The 26,506-nt window shown below is 38.2% G+C and overlaps 2 protein-coding genes across 2 annotated transcripts; both read left to right on the top strand.

The window, feature by feature from the left end:
- Positions 1-3,524: 3,524 nt before the first annotated feature.
- Positions 3,525-8,631, top strand: LOC129626850 (fatty acid-binding protein, adipocyte). Its single transcript, XM_055546350.1, has 4 exons — positions 3,525-3,679; positions 6,412-6,584; positions 7,173-7,274; positions 7,738-8,631. The coding sequence occupies exons 1-4, from the start codon at positions 3,607-3,609 to the stop codon at positions 7,786-7,788; spliced, it is 399 nt and encodes a 132-aa protein (XP_055402325.1). The 5' UTR covers positions 3,525-3,606; the 3' UTR covers positions 7,789-8,631.
- Positions 8,632-19,444: 10,813 nt separating this feature from the next.
- FABP9 (fatty acid binding protein 9) lies at positions 19,445-22,986 on the top strand. The gene is made up of 4 exons (XM_055546857.1): positions 19,445-19,517; positions 21,709-21,881; positions 22,676-22,777; positions 22,936-22,986. The coding sequence occupies exons 1-4, from the start codon at positions 19,445-19,447 to the stop codon at positions 22,984-22,986; spliced, it is 399 nt and encodes a 132-aa protein (XP_055402832.1).
- Positions 22,987-26,506: the final 3,520 nt, after the last annotated feature.

The raw sequence follows: 26,506 nt of genomic DNA, 5'->3' as shown, positions 1-26,506 counted from the left end.
ACTGACAGTTACCAAATGCTGCTGAGAACGTGGAGCAACAGAACTCTCATTCGTTGCTGGGGGGAATGCAAAATGGGTGCATTCACTTTGGAACTCAATGTGGCAGTTTCTTATAGAACTAAACACAGTATTACCCCATCATTTACTCAAAGAGGTTGAAAACTATGTCCACACAAAAACCTGCATATGGATGCTTATAGCAGCTTTATTCATAGTTGCCAAATCTTGGAAACAACCAAGATGTCCTTCAGAAGGTGAATGTATGAATGGACTATAGTACATCCAGACAATGGAATATTTTTCAGTGCTAAAAAGAAATGAGCTATTAAGCCATGAAAAAATATGGGGGAAACTTAAATGCACATTACTAAGTGAAAGAAGCCAATCTGACAAGGCACATATTATATGATTCCCGTTATACGACATTGAGGAAAAGCCAGAGCTATGGAGACAGTAAAAATGACAGGGGTTGACAGGGTTGTGGGACAGTGGTGGGAGCATGGAAGGGAGATGAATAGGCAATGCACAGAGGGTTTTTAGGGCAGTGAAATACTCTGTATGGTGTTATGAGGATGAATATATGTCATTATGGGCTTCCATGGTGGCTCAGTTGCAAAGAATTCCCTTGCCAATGCAGGAGACACAGATTCAATCCCTGGGTCAGGAAGATCCCCTGGAGGAAAAATGGCAACCCACTTCAGTATTCTTCCCTGGGCTATGCCATGGACAGAGGAGCCTGGCAGCTTATGGTCCATGGGGCTGCAAAGAGTCAGATATGACATAATAACAGGTCATGGTGGAGAGGTCTGACAGAATGTGGTCCACTGGAGAAGAGAATGGCAAACCACTTCAATATTCTTGCCTTGAGAACCCCATGAACAGTATGAAAAGGCAAAATGATAGGATACAGAAAGAGGAACTCCCCAGGTCAGTAGGTGCCCAATATGCTACTGGAGATCAGTGGAGAAATAGCTCCAGAAAGAATGAAGGGATGGAGCCAAAGCAAAAACAATACCCAGCTGTGGGTGTGACTGGTGATAGAAGCAAAGTCCGATGCTATAAAGAGCAATATTGCATAGGAACCTGGAATTCAGGCCCATGAATCAAGAAAAATTGGAAGTGGTCAAACAGGAGATGGCAAGAGGGAACGTCAACATTCTAGGAATCAGCGAACTAAAATGGACTGGAATGCGTGAACTGAACTCAGATGACTATTGTATCTACTACTGCAGGCAGGAATCCCTCAGAAGAAATGGAGTAGCCATCACGGTCAACAAAAGAGTCTGAAATGCAGTACTTGGATGCAATCTCTAAAATGACAGAATGATCTCTGTTCGTTTCCAAGGCAAACCATTCAATATCACAGTAATCCAAGTCTATGCCCCAACCAGTAACGCTGAAGAAGCTGAAGTTGAACGGTTCTAAGAAGACCTACAAGACCTTTTAGAACTAACACTCAAAAAAGATGTCCTTTTCATTATAGGGGACTGGAATGCAAAAGTAGGAAGTCAAGAAACACCTGGAGTAACAGGCAAATTTGGCCTTGGAATACGGAATGAAGCAGGGCAAAGACTAATAGAGTTTTGCCAAGAGAATGCACTGGTCATAGCAAACACCCTCTTCCAACAACACAAGAGAAGACTCTACACATGGACATCACCAGATGGTCAACACCGAAATCAGATTGATTATATTCTTTGCAGCCAAAGATGCAGAAGCTCTATACAGTCAGCAAAAACAAGACCGGGAGCTGACTGTGGCTCAGATCATGAGCTCCTTATTGCCAAATTCAGACTTAAATTGAAGAAAGCAGGGAAAACCACTAGACCATGAATGGTATGACCTAATGGAAGACCTGAAGGTATGACCTAAATCAAAACAACAACAACATGTCATTATATTAATACTTTTGTCCAAACACATGGAACATACAACACCAAAAGTGAACCCTAAGGTAATATATGGACTTTGAGTGATTATCATATACCAGTATAGGTTTATTCTTAGTAAAAATTACCATTCTGGTGAATGATATTGATAATGCGGGAGGCTATCCATATGGGGGGCCAGGGAGTACATGAGAAATCTCTGTACTTTCCTCTCAATTTTGTTATAAACCTAAAACTTCTCTAAAAAATTATCATAAAAGCAAAACAAACTAAAAACAAAAGCCATTTATTAATTTAGAACATGAAGTTATCCCTGTATGAAACTTGATCATTTTTATTTTCTTGTTCGATGAATTCATAATAGTAAGCCTACCCTGAATGGTACATCACCCACAGTCTATATATCTGTGCAACAGTTCAGACTGAATGAACATTATCACTGTGCGGTTAACATTTACAACCATTAAAAGTTACTATTGTAACACAACTTTACCAGTTTTTCTTAGCAAATTTCTCGCCTACAGAAAATCTGTCCTTTACAGAATCCTCTTACTCAACCATTTCTGGGAAGCCCTTAGGATTCTTACAAATCAATGATATGCTAAGCAGATACTGTTCAGTGTAATACGCAGTGCAGTGATAAGGAACACACCCCATGATATTTTAATTTCTTTTTTCTTTCCTAAAATCTGGATGTGTTCACGGGAGTTTGTTGTCCATGTGACCGTCTTCCATCATTCTGGTGGGGGTGCGGGAGGACTAATAAACATGGTTACTTTAGAAAAGCATTCTCATGACTTATTTACTATGTAAAAGAAGGAAATTAGATTTCAGAAGCTTGTGACTACCCCACTCCAGATTGTATTTAAGTAAAGCAACACCATTTAGATTTGGATAAATTTAGAGCTTATAATATAGGTCAGGAACAGGACGAATTTTCTCAGTGAGGGGAGTATATTTTGGATCGGTGCCTTTTTTTTAGGAAGTCTGTGGAAATCCACACTATGCTCTTATTTAGGGAATGAAAAGAATGAGGTGAAATGATCATTTGTCAGTTAAAACTGCTGTCTAGATTCCTGGTGGAGAATTAAACTTACTTTTTCTTTTTCATTCACATAAAACATTTGAAATAAGGAAGCTGGGATACTTAAAAATGCCATTACTTATTTTGTTTTAATTTCCAGGTAATTCCTAAGACAGTACTGCCCACAATAGCCTTTGTGGGCAGATACTTAAGAATATCCAAGGTAATTCTTATGTTCCTCAATTCAAACGAACCACATAATTACAATTTTAATAGGAACTCTAGAAAAGGGAGTCAAAATTTATCCCAAGATAATTACACTGGGTCCACTCTACACTGGGATAAATATGTATGAAAAAAATAGGAAATTCAATGCACCGAATTTTAAGCTGTCAAAACAAGATTGTTGAAAACATTCTGTTAAAGGTTAAAAATAAGTTGTACTCTGAGTCCAGTGACCATTTGCCAAGGAGATCCAAAGTTGAGAAACTTCTATTAAAAACATGACTCAGAGGGAAAACTGCAGAGGCTGGCAATGAAGGAAATGATTGGATATCATTCCCAATTGGTTATGCCCAAGATCACATGTTCTGGGCACCTTTAAAAGGAAGTTATCTGGACTCAGAGGGTAACAGCATCTTGCTGAAAGCTGCACTTCTTTCTCACCTTGAAGAATTCTAGAAAGCTCACAAAATGTGTGATGCATTTGTAGGTACCTGGAAACTTGTCTCCAGTGAAAACTTTGATGATTACATGAAAGAAGTGGGTAAGGAAATGCATTGTTGAATGGCTGGGCTTATAACTTTTTCTCTAGGAAAGAGAGGCCTATGGTTCTTCTTCACTCTGGAAGCACTGGTCCGACATGAAATGCTGCTTTCTATACAGAGGTGATAAAAATAACAAGTGAGAATCATTTGTTTCCAGAAACATTCTAGATGGAAGTCACAACTAATACTTCCTAATGGTGAACTGATATGAAAAAGAGTATAAGTGGCATTGTAGAGAAATGAAAAGATTGTATTTGATTGCTAAACTTGAATATCTTTGGTTTACTTGGCTTTCTGCCTCTTTTTCATTCATTCCTTTTGCATATAAAATAAGCAATAACTTGGAAATAAGCCTATATTTATTCCCTAGCATGTGATAATTTCCATTTGAAACTGAAAGCACTGTATTTATCATCTTAACATAATTTTTTGAGTAATGTATGTTAACCAATTATTTTATTGTTTTAAAGTCAAGCTGTTAAAATGTGTGGTTGTATTATGGAAGGAAAAAATCTAATTTCTGAAAATGTTTTCCTTAAAAGTCTTAGATATTTCTTTGACTTAATATTACAAGGCATGACACAGAATTACTGAGAATAGAGGCTTTCAGGTTTTTGGATTCTGCTAAGATTGCCTGTATGTTCCCCACATAATTAGAAAGGTAAAGCAAAGGAGCAGAGAGGCGGGAATTCAGTCAGGCAGCCACACCCATGCATGATGAAGATGTATCCATGGGTTGCAAATTAAGGAGGGATTTTCTTTCACAATATCTTTATTAGAGGTTATAATTTAATCCCTAAATCTCAAGACTTAACCTTCTTCTAAATCTTATAGTTATTTCTTGCTTGTTTATAACTACTGTTTTCCATGTTTATAGACAAGAAGGAAATCATGAACGTCAATATAAGTGAGAACTAGTTTTCCAGACTACTGACTCGTTGTAACTCAATAAACTAATCAATATGCACTGATATTGATATTACAGGACTTGAGTCTATTTACCTATTTATTTTTAGAAGCATTTTACACTTTTAGTATTTTATTTAAATTCTTATACCATTGCATTTGGGCTTCCTATGTGGTGCTAGTGGTTAAGAACCCACCTGCCAATACAGGAGATTTAAGAGACACAGGGTTCGATCCCTGGGTCAGGAAGATTCCCCTAGAGGAGGGCATGGCAACCCACTTCAGTATTCTTGCCTGGAGAATCCCATGAGCAGAGGAGCCTGGTGCACTATGGTTCATAGGGTTGCAAAGAGTCAGACATGACTGAAGGGACTTAGCACACATGCAGGCACCATGGTCTTTTAAAATGATTAAGTATTGATGATAATGAAAGACAATAAGATACATTATGAAATTAGCTGCTCTATTTGATTACCTTCAGTCAGCAGGTATCGTTTTCATCAGTGAAATGAAAACAGAATCAAGCAAGAGGAGAGTGTGATGTTCCTAAGCTTGGCGAATTTGGAACCACACCCGATGTCTCATGCTTTCACTGTGCTGACTCACTCCATGAATTTGAGGTTACATTTTGTAACAGAGACAAGACTTGATGAAGCAGCATATTATCTTCCCACCTGTCACCACTTTCAGACAGGGAGCTATATCAGAGCCTTGGCATTGCTTGTTTTGTATGATATATCGCCTCCCCACTATTCTTAAATTTTGGTATCTATACATAGTCAAAGAAGTAGATTTGTGCATGTGCATTTAAAAAGTCCAACACACCTATGACTGTCGTAAAATCTCTATAAAATATGCAGTGATGGTAAGGTACTGTTTTCTATGTTAAGTTGTAAATAATTCAACCCAAAGCTGTAACATCCCCCAAAACACATTCATATTTTTTCTTTTTTTAAAAAAGAGGAGTTTGCCACTTAAGTAATTGGAAAGCAAAGTATTCATTTCTGAACTTACTAAAATAACGATTTCTTAAACTTTGAAATTTTCAATTGGTGCCTAAGCCCTCTTTAAATTTTTCTATAATTTATTGGGAATACCATCACCATTCTAAAATGGTATGAATGCAAGAAAAGTTTTGCCTTTCAGAAAAAGTAATCAAGATCTTCATTTCAGAGTAATTATGAAAAGCCAAGAAAACTAGGCGTGGCAGCGAATCCCATGAAATGTGGTTTATGTACACCCAAATTAAATTTTAACTGAGTGACTCTCTATTGGTCCCCTGAATCCTATTAAAAGTTCTACCTTTGACTATGGATTAGATCATTTTTGTTATTCAAGAAGCAATGGTTGAGATTCCCAAGTGTTTTATGAACTGAGTCAAATGAAGTGGCTGCTCTCATGGTTAAGATGGCCAGTTATTTTGAGAATGCAGTGATTTTTAAGATATGTATGTCCCAGAAAATTTAATCTTTTACATATGCTTATGGAAAATTAACAATGGGTCTCCTGAAGAGTCTCATCTGAAACCCAGAGGGGGAAATTTAAAGAACAGACTTAACATCTAATTGTGCCTTGGATGTTCTTTAAGTATTAGCTGATTTTACTTACTTTCAGGAGATATTTAAATAAAGACTTTAATAATAAACTCTCTGGAGTCTTTCTCCTTTAATATACTCACTGGAGTGTAGATAGGTACATGGGCACACATGCATCTGTCTAAATACACATACATACACACACACACACACACACACACCTGCTCTTTCTTAGATAAATATATGAGAGAAAAATTGTATACTTGACATTTTTCTTTTCCCAACAATAGGCGTGGGCTTTGCTACCAGGAAAGTGGCTGGCATGGCCAAACCCACTTTGATCATCAGTGTGAATGGGGATGTGGTCACCATTAGATCAGAAAGCACCTTTAAAAATACTGAGATTTCCTTCAAATTGGACCAGGAATTTGATGAAGTCACTCCAGATGACAGGAAAGTCAAGGTGAGAAATAAAGAACTAGAGCAGAGTAAAAGCCTGATTTATAAATGACTGCTGCCTATAGCAAACCATTTTGTAGAAGGAGGAAAGCCATTCCATTATAAGCCAAAAATCTCAGATTGCTAGATCTGAACCATGTTACCTTTGATATTTAGCTGGTGAATTTTCTCCCATTTAATAAAATTGTCCTTATTACTTTAAAATGTTTAACATAATAATTTACTTGTCATACCATATATATGTGTGTATTTATATATATATATATTATTTGAAGTAAATTGAAGTAACATAACAATGTTAGAGAACTTTTAAAAGAGTGGGGGGAAAGGAAAAAAAACCACCTATGATGCTATTCCACATAAATTTATTATCTATATTCTTTCACAGTATTTTTTTTCAAATGCATGTTTGTATAATATTCTGATCATAATATATATGTAATTTTGTATGTTGTTTTTGGCATTCATTGTTTTCTTTTGCAACATTTTCTTGTAATTTAGAATTGCTAAGTACCTCAAAATAAGCAAATAAAAGCACTCTATTTTTTTTCTTTCCCTCCATCATTGTAATCACTTTTAATTATCCCCACAGAGCATCGTAAACTTAGATGAAGGTGCTCTGGTACAAGTACAAAACTGGGATGGAAAATCAACCACCATAAAGAGAAAACTCGTGGATGATAAGATGGTGCTGGTGAGTATCTTCTCACTACTTAATTCTAGATTTTAGTGCTAGGTCATCCCATAATCGTTATCCTACCTAGAGAAATAGACAATCGCCCTTGTAGAATGAAAAGTTAGTCTATTGGGATTATGGTTTCACTCTGGCAATTATCCTTCTAAGCTCCGTCTAGGTATACTGTGCCCCCGGCAGTATTTTCTTATCCCTCTCAATGTGAACTATATTGTATTGTGCATTTCTAATTATGTTTTTCACTCACCACATAGATGGTAAGATTCCTTGAGGCCAAGACTTGTATCTTCTTGATCTTTGTGTCTCCCTAGTTTATTACAATATCAGGTATATAAGAAGAGCCAAGAGGGAATATCTTTTGATGAACTCTTTTTCCTTCTCAACATTGAAGGAGACAATAAATAAATAAAACATAAGTTGTTTAGTCCTGAGGATTTTACCAATATTTTGCTTTTGTGCCTAGGAATGTGTCATGAATGGTGTCACTGCTACCAGAGTTTATGAGAGAGCATAAGCCAAGGGATATTGAAATGGATGACGTTTGCATTGAACTCCATGACTTTCTGTTGGATGCATTGTCCAAACATATATTGTTATTTTCCACTAATAAGCAAGAAACTGATTTTCTTCCAGACTGATTTTGATATGGTTGTGTTGGTTAAATAAAACTTTTTAGATTTATAAGGCTATGTAATGATTTATTCATTATGTTTAACAATTTCTTACTCATAATTTAGTCATGGAAATATAAAATTGTATTATTGCTTTGTTTCCAGTATAATATGATTTGTAAAATAATAATCCAAGGTGAAAAAAATATGAATTTCCCATAGTCTTAGGTAGAAAATGATAAATATATACTATTACTGAATATGAAGTCCTTCTTTACCATAGCTACAGTCAAGCAACACGCTCTCAGGGACCTAAGATACATTTAAATGCAGTGAAATTGTCCACAGTCGGCTGGCCCATGTTGTCATTTCACAAAAATCTGTCCTAGAGCATCAAGACAGAGACGTGGAGTAGCAACGAAGAGTGTAGAAAAAGACTTCTGGGCTATAAATTTTAACCTAAAAAATTATTAGTAAACCAAGGTATCCCTGGAATCTGTCTAGAATTAAGTCCAAATCATCACGTTACATTTATTCCAGAAAAGACATGACAGGCTTGTAATGAGTTATGATGTAAATGTTCTTGTAGTCATTTCCAACTTTTTCTTTTTTTCTTACTAGTGGAATTTTTTTTTAATAGATATTGAATATGTCCTGGAATTTTTTATGCAAATAAAATTTCCCTGGAATTTCATTATATAAAACAAACTAAAATGATAATAAAGCCAGTAAGGGCGTGTTTTCATTTGTGTGTGTGTGAGAGAGAGAGAGAAAATTTGTTTCTTCTGCACTTTGTGGAACTTTGAGGCACCTCTATAGATCCTTGGAGTTCCATGTACATAAACTGAAATTTCCCTATCACATAGGAAATTAGCTTTTATAGGAAGCCAAAATCGTTTAAAGTGTTTCCTGCAATTGATACATTCTGTTTGTGATGCTTCCTTTAAAAATAAGTTTATTAGAGACTTCCTGGTGGCTCAGATGGTAAAAGAATCCACCTGCAGTGCAGGAGACCCAAGTTTGATCCCTGGGTTGGGAAAATCCCCTGGAGGAGGGCATGGCAACCCACTCCAGTATTCTTGCCTGGAGAATCCCGTGGACAGAGGAGCCTTCTGGGCTACAGTCCGTGAGGTTGCAAAGAGTTAAACACAAAGAGAGTGACTAACACTTTCACTTCCAGCAGTTCAGTGGTTAAGATTCCATGCTTCCACTGCCAGAGGAGTAGTTCAATCTCTGGTCAAGTAACTAAGTTTCCACATTCCACACAGCATGGAAAAAAAGAAAACATTTATTGTTTTCTGAATATAGTCCATAGGGTGGCAAAGAGTTCGAAACAACTGAAGCAGCTTAGCATGCACACATACACCATATGCATAGGTGGCGTTAGTGGTGAAAAACCCACCTGCCAATGTGGGAGACATAAGAGATGCAGATTTGATCCCTGGGTCAGGAAGATCCCCTGGAGGAGGGCATGGCAAGTCACTCCAGTATTTTTGCCTGGAGAATCCCATGGACAGAGGAGCCTGGTGGCCTATAGTCCATAGGATCACAAAGAGTCAGACACAACTGAAGCGACTTAGCACACACAGACACACACACAGACACACACACACACACACATACACACTATATGCATAACACCAAGATACAGAGAAGCCAGAAGAGGTAAATTAAGTTTCTGATCATAATAATTTACTTTACAAAAGCAGAGAGTTAAACTCTCACTTTGAAATTACTTAAGAATTGGAGAATTCAAAGAGAGGTTTATAGGAATTGTTTAGAAAAATTCTTGGTAAATCAATATATATTAAACACTTACTATGGTCCATGCTCTTCGTATGCTCTAACTTATTATCAAAATAATCCTATGATGAGGATTTGGTATTTCTGTTTAAAGATGAGAAAACTGAAGTTCAAAGTTTAAGTCTGTAAAAGTAAGTAGGGAATAGACATAGGAATTTGATATTTAAGAGAGCAATCCTAGCTGGGACATAGATCCAGAAACCACCAGTATTCAGTGGGCTTCCCTGGTGGCAAAGTAATAAAGAATCCACCTGCCAATTCAGGACATGTAAGAGAAGTGTGTTCAATCCCTGGACTAGGAAATGACAACCCACCCTAGTATTCTTGTCTGGAAAATTCCATGGACTGGGGAGCCCGGTGGGCTACAATCCATGAAGTTGCAAAGAGTTGGGCACAACTGAGCACGCACCATCAGTGTTCAAGTGGTAGCTTAATTCATAAATGGTGCTGTGATCATTCAAGGATTTTTTTTAAAAATCTACTGTTCAAGTTTAATTCTTATTTTTCAGTTGATGTGGAAGCATAGAATAAGAAGATTCAGTCCAACGTAAATTTGCTAGATAAGTCAGTTTCTTGTTTTCTACATTTTCACCATAAAATTAAAGCTGTAGAAACAAGATATATCTTCAATGTCAGTTCTCTGATTTATCCTCCCTGGGACCTCTTTGAACCTCACATAATTTTTCGTTAACATTGCTTCTATCAACACACACACAGAAATATAGAGGCAATTCTACTTTTAAAGGAAGAGAGACAGGATCAAATGGCTACTTCTCAGACAGAGATGTGTGGATATAGAGCCCATCTATATCTTAAAACAGATATGAAAAAAAAAGCCACTCACTCCCTCCTTGGAAATATTAAGAATTGAGTGAAAAACTGGGCCAACTTATACCTTCTTTTATGCAATTCCCATCACTACTAGCACTGAGCTCCAATTTCTGTGAATTATTGACTTGGAATAGGTAAGCCTCCAAGATGGCCTTTGGGTAGCAATGTTTTTGGTATTTGAGATCTGGCTTCTAAGCAATGTGGTTATAGCACTTCTAACCAGAGTCTATGAGTACCAAGAATTTCTGGATTAGGGAATGAGACATGGCACTTGGATCACTTATCAATGGACATCCCTGTGCTCAGTTATGTGGAAAACACAATTTTAATGTTATATCTGATTATGGATCTATCCATCCATTTGTGCAACCACCCCATCTCAATTTACAAAATGTTAAAATAGTTTATGTGTAGCCAAACAGCCAGAAAATGCTAGGCAACAGGAAAAACTCAGTTACTGAGAGCATCTTAAAGGCAAGGATTGTGTCCTATTTGTAGCCATGTCCCCAGACCCTGGCACAATAAGCAGCAGATTTGGAGTTTAGTAAACAGTTTTTGAGTGAGTGAGTGAACACTCTTCCCTGTGCTAAGTGTGGTTTGTAACACAGAAACAGTTCATGATCATGCCCTCGGTGTGGCAGAGAAATAACATGAACATCATCACATCCCCTGGGAAAATTTTTTGATAGTTCCTCCTCCTCCCTCACCCTCCATATCGAAGAAGAGTTAAATTCTTCCTCCCATGACTACAGGAAAAATACATGTTCTTACTATAACATGATATTACCACATTTTAATTTCTCATCTTTTCCATCACTAGGCTGACACAGCCTCAGGACACTTATGTATATATGTAGTATCTAGTACAATGCCTGAAATATGGTAATCACTCAATAAATTTTAGTGGAATGAATGAAGACAAAATATAGAGGAGGACATGAATTATATGATGAATTGTGTGGTATATTTTATGGATTGGAAGGAAGCCGAGGGCAAGCAGAGTACTTGGTATGTGCTGGAGGAAGGTTTTCAGCATAGAAGATGTAGTTGAGCTAGGCCATGAAAGATTACTATAAAATTAATTAATTGCTTATTAATTAATTTTACAGTGGAATGACTTGGCAAAAACCATCTTAGTGTTAGTCGCTCGGTCGTGTCTGGCTCTTTGAGACCCTATGTACTGTAGCCCGTCAGGCTCCTCTGTTCTCCAGGCAAGATTACTTGGATTCTCCAGGCAAGAGTACTGGAGCGGGTTGCCATTCCCTACTCCAGGAGGTCTTTCCAACTCAGGGATCAAAACCACCTCTCCTGCAGCTCCTGCTTTGCAGGTAGATTCTTTACCACTAAGCCACCTAGGAAGCCCAGTGAAGACCCTATCCTCCAAATACCTGGGATATGTGTTCTAATCACTGATTGCTGCTTCTGATCCTGGAAGTGCAAAGAGGGAGGTGGTGGCCACTATTGTTGCATTTCCTCCCATTGTTGCAAATACCACCCTCCTCCCCCTCCTCAAGTGATTGTCAGGAAATTTAAAGGGCCAGCACCTTTTCCTTCCCTTCATTTCTTACTTTTTCCTCTTTAAGAAGCCATAATTAAAGACCAGGACATTCAAAAGCAATTTCATATACAGAGGATATTAGAATGTCACTGTGCATTCCAAGGAAAAGGCACAGGGTCAGAAAGGACATGAGAAGACCTTAAGTCTATTCCTTAGGCTGGTCCTTGGCACAGAGCCAGACCCCAGCAATCAGAAAACAAAAACAAAAAGCAGCAAACCCTAGAGAAGGAGGAGAATCTAATTTCCAGACTTAGCACATTATTAAATTCAAATTTTCAGTTTTTAACAGCAAAATCACAGGACATAGAAAGAAATAGGAGAGTTTGGCCCATTCAAAGAAAAAGTTAAACCAACAGAAACTGTCCCTGAGAAAGACCTGAAGTCGGATTCACTAGTCAAAAATCAGTTACATTTCTATACATTAACAATGAACAATTCGAAAAGTAAATTAAGAAAACAATTCCATTTACAATAGCACCAAGAAGAATAAAATACTTAAGAATTAACCAAGGAAGTGGAAGTTTTGTAGTATGAAAACTATAAAAGATGTAAATAAATGGAAAGATATTCCATAGTCATAGATTGGAAGTTGTCAATACTATACCATTTGAATTGATTTACCAATTTAATGGAATCACTGTCAAAAGTCCAATGATATTTCTTCCAGAAATAGAAAAGCCCATTCTAATATCAAGGGAACTGAAAAGCCAAAAAAAAAAAAAAAATCCTAAAAATGAAGAACAAAAGTTGGAGAATTGATACTTCCTGATTTCAAATTTTATTACAGAGCTACTATAATCAAAGCAGTGTGATACTGGCCTAAAGACTGACATATGGGCTAATGCAATAGAATAGAGAGCTCCAAAATGAACTCTTGCATATTCCCAAGACCATTCAGTGGATAAAATACAATCTTCTCAACAAATGGTGCTTGGAAACCTGGCTGCATGCATGCTCTGTCGCTTCAGTCGTGTCCAGCTCTTTGTGACCCCATGGACTGTAACCTGCCAGGCTCCTCTGTCCATGGGATTCTCCAGACAAGAATACTGGAGTGGGTTACTGGGCTCTCCTCCAGAGGATCTTCCCTGACCTGAGATTGAACCTGGATCTTCTGCATTTTTGCATCACAGGTGGATTCTTTACTTCTGAGACACTGGGAAAGCCCTCGAAAACCTGATATCCACATGCAAAAGAGTGAAACTGATGTCTTTTTTTAACACCACATGCAAAAGTTAACTCAAATGTAAGACCTAAAACTTGAAACTTTTAAAAAAACTTCACAACATTGGACTTGGCAGTGATATCTTGAATATAATACCAAAGGCACAGGCAACAAAAGAGAAAATACACAAATTTGATTCCAGGAAAATAAAAAATCCTGTGCCTTAGAAGACATTATCCACAGAATAAAAATGTGGGTCATAGGACTTCCTGGTGGTACAGTGGTTAAGAATCCCCTGGCCAATGCAGGGAACATGGGTTTGATCCCTGGCTCAGGAAGATTCTACATGCCGCAGAGCAACTAATCCTGTGGGCCACAGTACTGAGCTCCAGCGCCACAGTTATTGAAACCCACCTGCCTAGAGCCCATGCTCTGCAACAAGAGAAGCCACAGCAATTAGAAGCCCAAGCCCTGCAACAAAGAGTTGCCCCTGCTCACCGCTAGAGAAACCCCATATCCAGGAACAAAGACCCAGCACAGCCAAAAATACATACATACAGACATACATAAATATTTAAGAAGTGACCCACAGAATGGGAGAAAATATTTGCAAGTGATATTTCTGATATGGAACTAATATCCAGAATATATAGAGAGCTCCTAAAAACAATAACAAAATAACTATTTGATTCAAAAATGGGCAAATATCTTGTATCAAAGAAGATACATATATGGTCAATAAACACATGAAAGAATGTTCCGTGTTGCTAATTATTAGTGATAATGCAAATCAAGATCATAATGGGATGCATCTCACACACACTAAGATGGAGGCTATAAAAAAATAACTTGTTAGTGAGGATGTGGAGAAATTGGACACCTTGTACAATGTTGGTGGGAAGGTAAAGCAGTACAATTGCTGTGGAAAACAGCAGGACAATTCCTAAAAAAATTAAAAATAGAATTAACCAGGTGGCATCAGTGGTAAAGAACCTGCCTCCCAATGCAGGAAACTCAAGAGATGTGGATTCGATCTCTAGTTCAGGAAGATCCCCTGGAGTAGGAACTGGCAACCCACTTCAGTATCCTTGCTGGAGAATCCCACAGACAGAGAAGTCTGTTGGGCTGTAGTCCCTTAGGGTTGCAAAGAGTTGGACATGTCTGAAGCGACTGAGCATGCACACACCAGCAATTCTACTTCTGGTTATACACCCAACATATACACAGCAGGGTCTCAAAGAGATACAGGTATAACCGTGTTGGAAGGACTGATGCTGAAGCTGAAGCTCCAATCCTTCACCCATCTGATGCAAAGAGTCAACTCATCGGAAAGACCCTGATGCTGGCAAAGATTGAAGGCAAAGGGAGAAGAGAGTGGCAAATGATAGGATGGTTAGATAGCATCACCGATTCAATGGACATGAATCTGAGCAAACTCCATGAGATAGTGAAGGACAGAGAAGCCTGGCGAGATACAGTTCTTGGGATCACAAATCACTGGACATGACTTAACAGTTAAACAACAACAAAAGTTCATAACATTTTTCATCTATTGCTAAAATGTAGAGGCAATCCAAATGTTCATCAAAGGATGAATGTATAAGCAAAATATAAATAACACATTTTGCTTTATCCAACAGAATATCATTGTTAAAAAGGAAGAAAATTCCTACAACATGAGTAAACCTTGAGGACACTGTGCTAAGCGAACTAAGCTGGTCACATACACACAAAAACAAACACTCATGATTCTACTTATACAAGGTACTTACAGAAGTAAAAGTCATGGAGGCAGAAAGTAGAATGGTGGTTACCAGGAGGCAGGGGTGTGGAGAATGGAGAATTACTATTTAACGGGTAGAGTTTCAGCTTTGTAACATAACATTCCTAGAGATGGATGGTGGTGATGTTTGCACAACAATGTGAATACCACTGAAGCATGTGGTTAGAAATGGTTAAAGATAGTTAATTCTGTGTAATGTCTATTCTACAGGAATAAAACAATTAGAAAAAAAAATCTAGTGTAGCTCCAGCTATTTTATGTACAGCAATAAAGTAGTAGATGTATTGCTGAATCATTTTGCAGCTTTTAGTACATGTTTAACTTTATCAGCGTCCCTCACCAATGGAGAATGTAACATCTCAAAATTAAAATTTATTTTATTTTATTTTATTTTTATTTTAAAAGTGTTTAATAGCTAAATAGTGTCAAGAAACAAAGTTAATGTAGAAAATGAGATACTGGAAAAGCATAGAAAAATGAGATCATGGAGAAATAAGTATTTCAACTGTCATGAATATAAAATGTGTAACTGTTCTATAACAGAATATTGTATTCTAGTTCCTTTGTTGGGATTAACAATTAAGAACATTTTAATTAAAAAGTTTTTTTACTGGAGGGAATGATAATTTTAAAAACCATTTGTTTATTTACGGCTGCACTGGGTCTGTGTTGCTGTGCTCCATCTTTCTCTAGTTGCAGCTATTGGAGTCTCCTCTTTGGTGTGTGGGCTTCTCATCACAGTGGCTTCTCTTGTGGAGCATGGGCTCTAGACCTCAGGCTTCAGTAGTTCAGCAAACAGGCTTAGTTGCTTCACGGCATGTGGAATTTTCCCGGACCAAGGATCGAACCTATGTCCCCTGCATTGGCAGGCAAAATTCTTATCCACTGTACCACCATGGAAATCCCAAATGGTGTATTTTTTCTTTTTTTTAAATCAAACAAAGATGCCAAAGCTAGTAGTGATTGCGGCAAGACTAGATAGAAGAGAACTTTCTTGGTTGAGAAGGTAGATGTGCATGATAACAATGAAACACTGAGCAAAGATGAAAGGAGTCTGAGACTCCCTCTACCGTCTGATGACCACAATGAAAGGCGTGGCATATGAGCAGGTCAGGAGAGAGCAATGTATTAAAAGTGAAGTCGCTCAGCCGTGTCTGACTCTTTGTGACCCCGTGGACTGTAGCCCACCAGGCTCCTCTGTCCGTGGGATTCTCCAAGCAAGAATACTGGAGTGGGTTGCCATTTCCTTCTCCAGGGTATTTTCCTGACCCAGGGATTGAACCCAGGTCTCCCTCATTGCGGGCAGACGCTTTAACTTCTGAGCCAAAACTCTGTCTTAAATACAATTTGATTCCACTAATATGGAATTATCTGTACCTAGAATAGTCAAGTTGATAGAGCTGGAGATTACATTGGTAGATGCCAGGGACCCAGCGGGTGGGGGAGGTGGGGATGAGGGTGGGGAGTTACTGTTTAATGAGGACAGAGTTTCAATTTAGGAAAGTGAGGAAAATTTCAGAAGATAGATAATGGTGAGAACTGCACAGCAATGTGAATGTACCTAATGCCGCTGAACTGTACAGTTAAATATGATTAAAATAGTATGTCTTATGTGACTTTCACCACAATAAATATTTTTTTTAATTTAAAAAATCTTTGTCTTTACTTGTTAAATTAATATCAGTGATGAGGGAAACTGTCAGTTAAAACAAAATACACATTTTATTCCTCTTGTCATTCATTCATAAAACATTTATAGAGTACCTACAATATACCGGGCACTATTCCTCAAGGATTCAGAAGTGAATCAGAAATATTTTCTTTACTTGATGTACTCATGAAAGAGATCAGGGGTCAGCTGGAGGAGGACTCAATGCAATACTGTGAGAAAAGTTCCAGAATATACTTCTATTAAGGTATAATCATATCACATAAACAGGGATCTGCCAGCTTAGAACCAGTTTCACATAGGACATGATTCTGATGAGTTGGATCTGGAGACCTGAGAGTTACTGTGCATGAAGCCAATATCACATGATACATAGGATTTTCTTTTAATAATTTTTTTTTTTTTGCCACACCAAATGGCATATGGAATCTAATTCCCTGTTCAGGGATCAAACCTGCACCCCCCGCACTGGAAACACAGAAACTTAACCACTGGACAACCAGGGAAGTCCTGGAATTGGTTTTCAAAGTCCAAATTTAGGTGGAGCTATTTACAAAGGCATATCAATTATGAAGGTTTAAACTGCAAGGAACAAAACTCAGACACAACGTTTTTTAAATAATAATGGAATTCATCAATTCTCCTTATAAAGATTCCAGAAACACAGTGGTCTTAAGTTCTTCCTCCTTTTCCTCTCTCCCATTCTCAGTTTTGGCCTCATTTTTGAGTTGGTAACACAATGGATGCAGCAGTTCTAAATACTGTGTGTGTGTATGTGTGTGTGTGTGTGTGGTAAGTCGCTTGAGTTATGTCCAGCTCTTCGCAACCCTATGGACTGCAACCTGCCAGGCTCCTCTGTTCATGGGATTCTCCAGGCCAGATTACTGGAGTGGGTTGCCATGGCTTTCTTCGAGGTATCTTCCTGACCCAGGGATCGAACCTGTGTCTCTTGCATCTCCTGAATTGGCAGGCAGGTTCTTTACCACTAACTTCACCTGTGAAGCCCTAAATATCATACAAGAGAGCAAAAGTTGCCAAGGAGGGGACCGTCCCTCTGGTTCTCTCTTAAGGGTGAGGGAATTTTATAAAAGGCAGAAGTTTGACCTTCTCTTTTGCCTCATGGGCCACAGGATTGATTTCTGAATCAGTCAATGGTAGAATACTTGGAACAAAACTGGTTAGACTAAGGGGAGACCTTGATTATGCTACACAACCCCCACAAACATAGTCTTGTTTCCCTGCTATGTTTCAGGCTGAGTACATACAAGTCCAGAACCAGTAAAGCAAGATCAAGTCATTTGCTCTTTACTTGAGCATCACCTCTGAGTGTGCTTTCAACTGCTAAGGCACTTATATTCAGTCCAGTCTCAGTTCCCTAAAACTGACTCTAAGGTTTTTCCTTTCCTTGTTTTGCCCTCCAGATATTTTAACTATTTCCCCTATATTGCATTATAAATAACTTTTTTATACGTTTCCATCAAAATAAATTCTTTATACCACTTAAAATTTAACTTTGTGGTGCCAAAGCATCTGCTTGTGTGTGTGTGTGTGTGTGTGTGTGTGTGTGTGTGATTTCCCCACAAATAGATGGTCTGAATGAAGATTTCTTTGACTTGAAGGAATATTTTGACCTAGGCAGATGATAGTATAAATACTATTCTTCACTCTAATTTTCCAGCCTTCTTTAAAACAACTGGAGTTCAAAGCTGTCATGTAAATCTACAACCTCAGAATCCAATCCTTCCCGGTAAAGGCCTTACCTGCCTAAAATTCACTTCCATTACTTGGGTTACAGAAAATGATTTTAGAAGTAATGGCACAGACATTTAAACTACTTCCTGCCTTCATCTTTCTTTTAGAATGAAGATATCAAAATACCATATTTCTACCTAAAACTTCCATTCACAACTTCAATATCAATATTTCTTGATATTAATTATCAAGATTAAAATTTTAATTAATCTTATTTTCACATCAAGATATTTTGATATTTATTATCAAGATTAATATTTTAATTACTCTTCTTTTGATATCAAGATTTCTTTGTTATCCTAAAAGATGACTTTTAGCGTTAGCTTCCCCTCATTTTTAGAACTTAAATTATAAAACACCATCAATGATAATTGCTAGTTTTCTTCCCACTCTGCAATTACTCTTAATTAACAGCAATGATACCTTACGCCTCACTCCAATCAACGGTAGACATTTCAGTTACATTAAGTAGTATCAATTTATCAGCCCTGCAAGGAAGGGAGGGGTGCATATTCTTATAATGAAGAGATTACTCTGGCACTGTGACTTGTCCAAATAAAAAGCAGCTGAGGTAGAGCAAGCAAGGATGTCCCTGTATCAAGTACGAAAACATCTCAGTCAGGTGTTCATTAGACATTTGTTGGGTTATTTCTTTGGAGTTGACTCAGCATTCATAGTTCAAAATGCTGATCTCTATTGAAAATTGTCTCCATTTCACAATATTTATCAGATGACTCTCAGGTTATCAATCTGTTTATTGGAAGCTATAATCATTGACTTAAATTCAACTTAACATGTTAATTTTCTGTGTCTTTATTTGAAAGTAAATAAAATGAGTCAACACTGGTGCCTAGAATCTTTGGTCTTGCTGCTCCCCATTGGCCATTTCAGAAGAGTCACATGATGAAGATGTCTTTTAAATTAAGATTCTGGTAGCAGTGTGTTGCTTAAGTTTCTTTGGATTTTGGTTGTGAGCACCTCTTCTCTGCAAGCTTTCCATCATGATTGAGCCCTTCTTGGGAACCTGGAAACTGGTCTCCAGTGAAAACTTTGATGAATATATGAAAGAACTGGGTGAGAAATAGCTTTCCAAGATTTGGAAACTGGCAATGCTTTTTGTGATGTGGTTGGGTTTGCACTTTACAATGAATTTTCCTACAATTATCTTGTTCATTTGGGATCTTAGGGTATATTCATGGGGTTAACAAAGTTTATGTATCTACATTTACTCTTTTATTACTAGTAATAATTACCTCTTTCTGCAATACTAGGCTCACAGATACGTCCTTCTAATTTATTATCTATATTTTTAGACCATATATCCTTTTTGAAAATACTTCATCCTACCCTCATAATAGAGTTTTTTTTTATCTTGGTAATTTCATTTAATAGCTTTTTCCAGCTCCACATTTTAGATAGCAATACCTATCTATAATTAAATTTATTAACTATATTCGTTTCAAGGTTTACTTTAAGTTATAACTTCAAAAGAGTAATAACAACAAGCAAAATTTCTAGTGGGTTAATTTTTAGAGTTCTGATACACATGGGAGATTTTTAAAACCTTATTTTGAAGAGTTTCAAATGTTTTGTTGAAATAGAACACATAGAAATAGAATATTTTTACTCATGGAATTTCCCACCATTGGACATCTCACAGAATTGTAAGTTCTGCCTACTTTAGCTCTTATTCAAGTTGAAATGAATATAATTTACAATAGCTCAGATAACTAATAATAACTAAACTATTCTTTACTAATGCTAGAAGAATAGTAATTTTTTAACATTTAATTAAGCAATTTTAAACATATACGAGAGACCTCCCTTTTAATAAAAAACTATATATAAAGGTTTTTTGCTTTTACGTAGTCAGAGGCTTCCCATCTGCCCATAATATGAATATGAAATTGATTTCTATATCAATATTAAGAGATGGGAGTCAGCCCTTCTGCTCAACTATTGCAGGAGACAAGTTCAACAATGGACAATTCCCAACGTGAATAGCAGGGCCAGGCTCTCAGCCAAATTGTCTAATTTGCCTCAGTTCAGTTCAGTTCAGTTCAGTCGCTCAGTCATGTCCGACTCTTTGCGACCCCATGAATCGCAGCAAGCCAGGCCTCCCTGTCCATCACCAACTTCCGGAGTTCACTCAGACTCACGTCCATCGAGTCAGTGATGCCATCCAGCCATCTCATCCTCTCTCGTCCCCTTCTCCTCCTGCCCCTAATCCCTCCCAGCATCAGAGTCTTTTCCAACGAGTCAACTCTTCGCATGAAGTGGCCAAAGTACTGGAGTTTCAGCTTTAGTATCATTCCTTCCAAAGAAATCCCAGGGCTGATCTCCTTCAGAATGGACTGGTTGGATCTCCTTGCAGTCCAAGGGACTCTCAAGAGTCTTCTCCAACACCACAGTTCAAAAGCATCAGCTTTTGGCTCTTCGGCACTCAGCTTTCTTCACAGTCCAACTCTCACATCCATACATGACCACTGGAAAAACCATAGCCTTGACTAGACGGACCTTTGCTGGCAAACTAATGTCTCTGCTTTTCAATATGCTATCTAGGTTGGTCATAACTTTTCTTCCAAGGAGTAAGCATCTTTTAATTTCATGGTATTCAGCCAGATCTGAATTGTACCTACAAATAAGAGAAGCCTGCACTTTATAAGTCATATTCTTTTAGAGTAGATTAGATACTTTGAAATTTTTTTTTGTTGTTTTTTTTTTAAGGAAAAAAAAGCATGCTAAAGTTTATGGACAATTAGAAAACTTGTGTTTAAATTTCAGTTCTGCTAATTACCAAGGAAATCATCTAGAATAAGCCTTTCTACCTCTCTGGGAGTCAGTATACTCATCTCTAAAATGAGGGTAATAATACCCTATGCTACTGAAATATTGTTGTTGAAACATTTCATGAGGTAAAGCCCAAGCATACGATTGAAAGGCACCACACAAGTATAGATTTTAGATGAAGTGTAAGAGTCTCAGTGATTTTAGATGAAGCACAATAGTCTCAGAAAGTGAACTTAGCTTTCAAAATGTCAAGCATAATTACTAGACATGTCCTCTGATTGGGAGGTTTGGCTCAACCAGCTGATATAGAGAGCACTAAAGAAAACATGGCATACTATCCAAAATGTCAATGGGGAGAGGATGCGTTCTTTTTGAATTGCTTTCCAAAATGATTGCTAGCACTTCTTCCTAAACTTCTTAAGAAGGCATGTTGTTTCCTGTACTCATTGAGTTTTCTTCTCACTCATTCCCACAGGAGTGAGTGTTGCAGTCCAGAACCTTGCAGGATCAGCAAAGCCAAGAATCATTATTAGTGCCGACAGGGATAAGATTAGCATCAAAACTGAAAGTTCTTTCAAGAACTCTGAGATCTCCTTCAAGCTGGGGAAAGAATTTGATGAAACCACCATAGATAACCGGAAAGTGAAGGTAAGAACTAAATCTTCCTGCTTCATAATCAGGAAAAATCTAGAAGGCAGTTAGGCATAGTTCATTCTAATTCACCCAGTCAGTTTGAGTTTGTTAATTAATAGAGCACATCTCTAAAGTTAATTCTTTGGCAAATGATTTAGGGCCCAAAAACTCAACGTGTTTTCACTGCTTCTCTGATCTCTCTTTGTCATTTCTTGTTTGTTTTTAATGTTATTTATTTATTTATTGGCTGTGCTGGGTCTTTGTTGCTACTTGGGCTTTTCTCTGGTTGCAGTGAGGGGGGGCACTCACTAGTTGTGGTACAGGCTTCTTCTTGCAGTGGCTTCTCTTGTTGTGGAGCCCAGGCTCTAGGGCTCTAGGGCTTGGGCTTCAGTAGTGGCGGCTCCCCGGGTCTAGAGCACAGGTTCAGTAGTTGTGATGCACGGGTTTAGCTGCTTAGCGCCATGTAGGATTTTCCCAGATCAGTGATTGAACCCTTGTCTCCTGCATTGGCAGGTGGATTCTTTACCACTGAACCATCAGAGAAGCCCTTTCTTTGTCATTTTATAAAACAGAATATGGAACTATCATTCACAAATAGTTTAGGTATTGCTTACCTGGGGGAAAAGAGTATCACTTGAATAATCTTTTGAGACTTCCCTAGTTTGATGGTATTAAATTAGGACAAGAACTGATGTAAGAATTTTGGAGAAAAGAATTTCAAAATGGAAATTAAAAACTAAATATCTAGTCTTGTGTCATTAGGATGTCATGAATTGCTATTTCTGACTGATTCCTTTCTACATTTCTAGAGCATCATAACACTAGATGGTGGCTCAATGATTCATGTTCAAAAATGGCTTGGTAAACAGACAACGATCAAAAGAAAAATTGTAGATGGAAAAATGTTAGTGGTGAGTTTTCTCTAAATTAAAAAAATTTTGATTTTTTGACACATACCTTTCGAATCATTCAATTGTCTTATGGCCTGAGTAGGCAGTCTGGGGAAAGAGGGACAGAGCAAATTTAACCTATCATGTACCAACTCTAATAGATCCCTCTTTGCTTTTAGGAATATATCATGAATAATGTTGTCAGCACTGCTGTCTATGAAAAGGTGTGAAGAAATTGTATGCATCAGTGAAAACTTGTTCACTAACAGGAAGCTGGGACTTGAAGAAGATGTGCTTCAGAGCCAGTAATTTTTAAAAAATTTCTCAACATAAAATTGCTCAATAAAACCAAACTAAGTGCAGTTATGGAGCTGTGTAATCTTGAGAGTTAGAGACAATCTAAATGGGTGATACAAGAAACTACCTGTCTCTGGCGTGATTTTAAAATCACTTAGTGCCTTTTATTCTTTGCACAATTGACTTCTGCAATCCTTGCTTTTCCTTCAGTGGACCCATTCCAGTTAGGTTAAGGCTTTCTGTCAAAGGATGGGTGCTCTGTTGAAATTCATGTGACTTCAAAGAGGGATCATAATCATTGGAATCTGCCTGCAAAGCAGGAGACCTGGGTTCGATCCCTGGGTTGGGAAGATCTCCTGGAGAAGGGAATGGCAACCCACTCCAGTATTCTTCCTGGAGAATCCCAGAGACAGAGGAGCTTGGTGGGCTATAGTCTATGGGGTTACAAAGAGTCAGACATGACTGAGCAACTAACATCCCCCTTACACAACATAAGTGTTGAAAACCAATGTTGCTATCTATTTTTGCAGAAGGTTGGCCCTACTTAAAGTCTTGTAGATAGGATAGATAGATGATAGACAGATAGATGATAGATAGATAGATAATGAATAATAGATAGATAGATGAGAGAGACAGGGAGAAGGGAAGAGAGACAGACACAGAGACAAAAAGGCTACAAAATATAGCCTGAACATTCTACCCTGTGCTTGAATTATTATAGAACATTTAAAACAATCATTATCCTACTTTTCCATAAATGTGTTTAACATAATCAGGCTAGTACATCTGTCACCAACACTTACAACTTCGTCTTTGCAGAATGATATTTTATTAAATGCCAGTGCTGGACTTCCAAACACCTAGTGGGAATGTAATTGTTAGAGCTTCATAAAGTCGCTTAATAGTTTCACTGATTACTGTTGCTAGGAAGTACTCTCCGGAGAAGGCAATGGCACCCCACTCCAGTACTCTTGCCTGGAAAATCCCATGGATGAAGGAGCCTGGTAGGCTGCAGTCCATGGGGTCACGAAGAGTCGGACACGACTGAGCGACTTCACTTTCACTTTTCACTTTCATGCATTGGAGAAGGAAATGGCAACCCACTCCAGTGTTCTTGCCTGGAGAATGCCAGGGATGGGGGAGCCTGGTGGGCTGCCATCTCTGGGTTCGCACAGAGTCAGACACAACTGAAGTGACTTAGCAGCCGCAGCAGCAGGGCTTAGAGTGAAACAGAGTAATTACAGGTAAAATTTTAAAATTGAGTGTGTTTGTGGCAGTGGGAAGAGGAAAAGGAGAAAGAGGAAGAATTCTGTATATCTCATGCTGCAAATTAAACGTAAACCAGACAGTAGTTAGTCAAAAATAACCCCTGAAGGTAGTGTTTAAGTTGTGCTAGTTTGTCATCTAAACTGAATGAGAAGTGAAAAGTGGAAAGAGAGAGGCACTATCAGTAATCACACCTGGGCCAAAAGCATAAACTGGACTGTCCTAGGCAAACTAAGAAGTATGGTTACCTTAATAAGGATGAAATTAAAGAGTAATGAAAAGGACTTAGCATGGGATTGGGACAGTAACTGAATTCTTGTCCAAGGAAAGGAGCTAGGACTGTCATATTAAACCTGAAGACCTCAGCATAAAACTGTGCACTTGAAGTAGCCACACTACTGCCAGATGTGGGCAGTGACAGTCCTTCCCCCATGCTTGTCTCTGTCCTTCCTAAAGGACTCAAGCATGTACAAAATGTACCTGTATGCATTCTCCAGAAGTCCAAGAGGTTTTCAAGCCCCAAGGTAGCATCCTGTGCACAAATGGGAGCAGAGGCTGACACGGCCTTCATCAGAGTATGGTCTCTGCGATGGGAGCGCAGATGACAGCACGTCAGCAACAACTCAGATCACTGGTTGAAGTGTTTTCCACAAGGATTCAGTTCAGTTCAGTCGCTCAGTCGTGTCCGACTCTTTGCGACCCCATGGACTGCAGCACGCCAGGCCTCCCTGTCCATCACTAACTCCTAGAGTTCACCCAAGCTCACGTCCATTGAGTCAGTGATGCCATCCAGCCATCTCATCCTCTGTCGTCCCCTTCTCCTCCTGCCCCCAATCACTCCCAGCATCAGAGTCTTTTCCAGTGAATCAACTCTTTGCATGAGGTGGCCAAAGTATTGGAGTTTCAGCTTCAGCGTCAGTCTTTCCAGAGAACACCCAAGACTGATCTCCTTTAGAATGGACTGGTTGGATCTCCTTGCAGTCCAAGGGACTCTCAAGAGTCTTCTCCAACACCACAGTTCAAAAGCATCAATTCTTCAAGCTCAGCTTTCTTCACAGTCCAACTCTCACATCCATACATGACCACTGGAAAAACCATAGCCTTGACTAGACAGACCTTTGTTGGCAAAGTAATGTCTCTGCTTTTCAATATTCTATCTAGGTTGGTCATAACTTTCCTTCCAAGGAGTAAGCATCTTTTAATTTCATGTCTGCAGTCACCATCTGCAATGATTTTGGAGCCCCCAAAAATAGTCAGCCACTGTTTCTACTGTTTCCCCATCTATTTGCCATCAAGTGATGGGACCAGATGCCATGATCTTAGTTTTCTGAATATTGAGCTTTAAGCCAACTTTTTCACTCTCCTCTTTCACTTTCATCAAGAGGCTTTTGAGTTCCTCTTCACTTTCTGCCATAAGGGTGGTGTCATCTGCATATCTGAGGTTATTGATATTTCTCCCGGCAATCTTGATTCCAGCTTGTGCTTCTTCCAGCCCAGCATTTCTCATGATGTATTCTGCATATAAGTTAAATAAGCAGGGTGACAATATTCAGCCTTGACGTACTCCTTTTCCCATTTGGAACCAGTCAAGGATTGGGGTATTCTAAAAAGCACTAGGCACTTACTCATTTAAATCTTTGACTTTACAGAGGCAAAATTTTAAAAAGAATAACTTAGTTTTGAATTTTCAAGACTTATTTCTCTTCTCATAATGTCACAGCTCAAGTTATAGAGAGCCTAAAGGAGATAAAAATTCTGGTGTGGAGTCTTTAGTAGGTAGAATCAAACATGCTATTCCTGAGAAAGTCGTTCATTCTGCAAGTTCTTACTCAGTGATGACTATCTGTTCAATGCTCTATTGTTTCAGTCGTGTCCGACTCCTTTGCGACCCCATGGACTGTGGTTCACCAGGCTCCTTCTGTCCATGTGATTTCCCAGGCAAGAACACTGGAGTGGGTTGCCATTTTCTTCTCCATCAATACTCTATTAGGTGATGGCAAATAGAAATGAGTTAAGGATAGTGTTCACAACTGCCTTTTATTGTTACAAGTAACAGAGTCATCTTGAAACCCTATTGATTTTATTTTTATTCTCAGTCAAATTGTGTTAATATTTCTATAAGAAAAAATTCATTAAAGTTTATACTTAGAATTATCAGTCTTTAACTAAGGACATTCACATGATCTG

This window comes from Bubalus kerabau, chromosome 14, assembly GCF_029407905.1.
Source record: "Bubalus kerabau isolate K-KA32 ecotype Philippines breed swamp buffalo chromosome 14, PCC_UOA_SB_1v2, whole genome shotgun sequence".
NCBI classification, from domain to species: domain Eukaryota; kingdom Metazoa; phylum Chordata; class Mammalia; order Artiodactyla; family Bovidae; genus Bubalus; species Bubalus kerabau.
Note: the sequence above shows the minus strand (reverse complement) of the source record. Positions and strands in the feature narration are given on the sequence as shown.